At 48.1% G+C, this 2,709-nt stretch overlaps 1 protein-coding gene across 1 annotated transcript in view; it reads left to right on the plus strand.

Moving 5' to 3' along the window:
• Positions 1–2,709, plus strand: part of LOC307075102 (ELKS/Rab6-interacting/CAST family member 1-like) — a gene marked incomplete at its 3' end in the record, with an annotated part of 43,665 nt that overhangs the window by 37,511 nt on the left and 3,445 nt on the right. Inside the window, exons 10-11 of the mRNA XM_079735607.1 lie at positions 159–326; positions 2,357–2,524. Coding sequence (XP_079591733.1) covers positions 159–326; positions 2,357–2,524 — 336 coding nt within the window. The remainder of the gene's footprint in view (positions 1–158; positions 327–2,356; positions 2,525–2,709) is intronic.

Consider the following 2,709-nt stretch of genomic DNA (forward strand, 5'->3'; position numbering starts at 1 on the left):
CGGGCCGTCTCAGAAGGACCTTCACATTAACATGTTCTATTCTGTGGTGTGTCTGTTGGTGTGGGGGGTGTTTCTTGTTCTGAGTGTTTTTGGGAGTAAATTCACATTGTGTGTGTGTGTGTGTGTGTGTCCCTGTGTGTGCCCGTGTGTGTCTCCAGACGGAGCAGCTGAAGCAGGACCTGGGCCGGAGGGACAGTGAGCTGCTTGGCTTGCGCACCAAGCTGGAGACGCTCAACAACCAGTTCTCCGACAGCAAGCAGCACGTGGACGTCCTGAAGGAGTCTCTGACCGCCAAGGAACAACGCGCCGCCATCCTGCAGACCGAGGTACTGCAGGTCCTGTGTGCATAGTCCAGGGGAAGAAGGTAGTACTCTAGAACCTAGTACTCTGGGACGTAGTACTGTAGAACATAGTACTCTGGAACGTAGTACTCTAGGACGTAGTGCTGTAGAACGTGGTACTCTAGAACCTAGTACTCTGGAACGTAGTACTGTAGAACGTAGCACTCTAGAACCTAGTACACTAGGACGTAGTACTGTAGAACATAGTACTCTGGAACGTAGTACTCTAGAACCTAGTACTCTAGGACGTAGTACTGTAGAACGTAGTACTCTAGGACGTACTACACTGGAACGTAGTACTCTAGAACGCAGTACTCTGGAACGTAGTACACTAGAACGTAGTACTCTAGAACGTAGTACTCTAGAACGTAGTACACTAGAAGGTAGTACACTAGAACCTAGTACACTAGAATGTAGTACTCTAGAACATACTACACTAGAAGGTAGTACACTAGAACGTAGTAATCTGGAACGTAGTACTCTAGAACGTAGTACTCTAGAACTTTGTACCCTAGAACGTAGTACTGTAGAACGTAGTACTCTAGAACCTAGTACTCTAGGACATAGTACTCTAGAACCTAGTACTCTAGAACTTAGTGCTCTGGAATGTAGTACACTGGAACGTAGTACTCTAGAACGTAGTACTCTAGAACGTAGTACACTAGAACGTAGTACTCTAGAACGTAGTACACTAGAACATAGTACTCTAGAAGGTAGTACACTAGAAGGTAGTACACTAGAAGGTAATACTCTAGAACGTAGTACACTAGAACGTAGTACAGTAGAACGTAGTACTCTAGAACATAGTGCACTACAACATAGTACACTAGAACGTAGTACTGTAGAACGTAGTACTTTAGAACATAGTACTCTAGAACGTAGTACTCTAGAACGTAGTACTCTAGAACGTAGTACACTAGAACGTAGTACTGTAGAACATAGTACTCTAGAACGTAGTACTCTGGAATGTAGTACACTAGAACGTAGTACTCTGGAACGTAGTACACGAGAACGTAGTACTCTAGAACGTAGTACACTAGAACGTAGTACTCTAGAATGTAGTACACTAGAACGTAGTACTCTAGAAGGTAGTACACTAGAAGGTAGTACACTAGAAGGAAGTACTCTAGAACGTAGTACACTAGAACGTAGTACACTAGAACGTAGTACTCTAGAAGGTAGTACTCTAGAAGGTAGTACACTAGAAGGTAGTACACTAGAACATAGTACACTAGAACATAGTACTCTAGAACGTAGTACTCTAGAACGTAGTACTGTAGAACGTAGTACTCTAGAACGTAGTACTCTGGAACGTAGTACACTAGAACGTAGTACTCTAGAAGGTAGTACACTAGAACATAGTACTCTAGAAGGTAGTACTCTAGAAGGTAGTACACTAGAACGTAGTACTCTAGAACATAGTACACTAGAACATAGTACTCTAGAAGGTAGTACACTAGAAGGTAGTGCACGAGCCGCACTCGCTGATGTCAGTGTTGTTCCACTGCGTAGCTAAGATGGCTGCCGGTGAGTAGGAAGAGTGTACATCCACACTCAGCGGTTTGGAGTACACCATCCGGGTCCTTTCAGTACACTTATTCTCTCCCCGGTCTTAATTGGAACGCCCCACTTACTCAAACTAAGTATAGTGAGTTCAGATGGTTTGGATATCACTGGTCACACTGGGAGCTCAGGTCTGGGTCACACTGGGGGTCACACTGGGGGCTCAGGCCTGGGTCACACTGGGGGCTCAGGTCACACTGGGGGCTCAGGTCACACTGGGGGCTCAGGCCTGGGTCACACTGGGGGCTCAGGTCACACTGGGGGCTCAGGTCTGAGTTACACTGGGGGACCAAACCAAGCCGCGCCACGCTAGGCCGTGGTGCGTTGAGCTGGTACTGTCGGGGGAAAGGGGCAATAGAAGGACTCCACCGCGTGTGTGTGTGTGTGTGTGTGTGTGTGTGTGTGTGTGTGTGTGTGCGCGTGTGTGTGTGCGTGTGCGTGTGCGTGTGCAGGTGGACGCGCTGCGTGTGCGCCTGGAGGAGAAGGAGGCCCTGCTCTCCAAGAAGGGGCAGCAGATCTCGGAGCTGACCGAGGACCGCGGGACCCAGAGCGGGGAGGTCAGCGACCTCAAGGACATGCTGGACGTCAAGGAGCGCAAGGTCAACGTGCTGCAGAAGAAGGTGAGCACGCACACACACACACACACACCATACACATCACACCATCTGTCTCTCTCTCTCTGTCTCTCTCTCTCTCTCTCTCTCTCTCTCTCTCTCTCTCTCTGTCTCTCTCTCTGTTTCTGTCTCTCTCTCTGTCTCACACCTGCTCTAAATGTCTCCGTTTCTCTCACTGAGGCAGTGTTTGT

This window comes from Pollachius pollachius, assembly GCF_949987615.1.
Source record: "Pollachius pollachius genome assembly, chromosome: 4".
Lineage (NCBI taxonomy): Eukaryota > Metazoa > Chordata > Actinopteri > Gadiformes > Gadidae > Pollachius > Pollachius pollachius.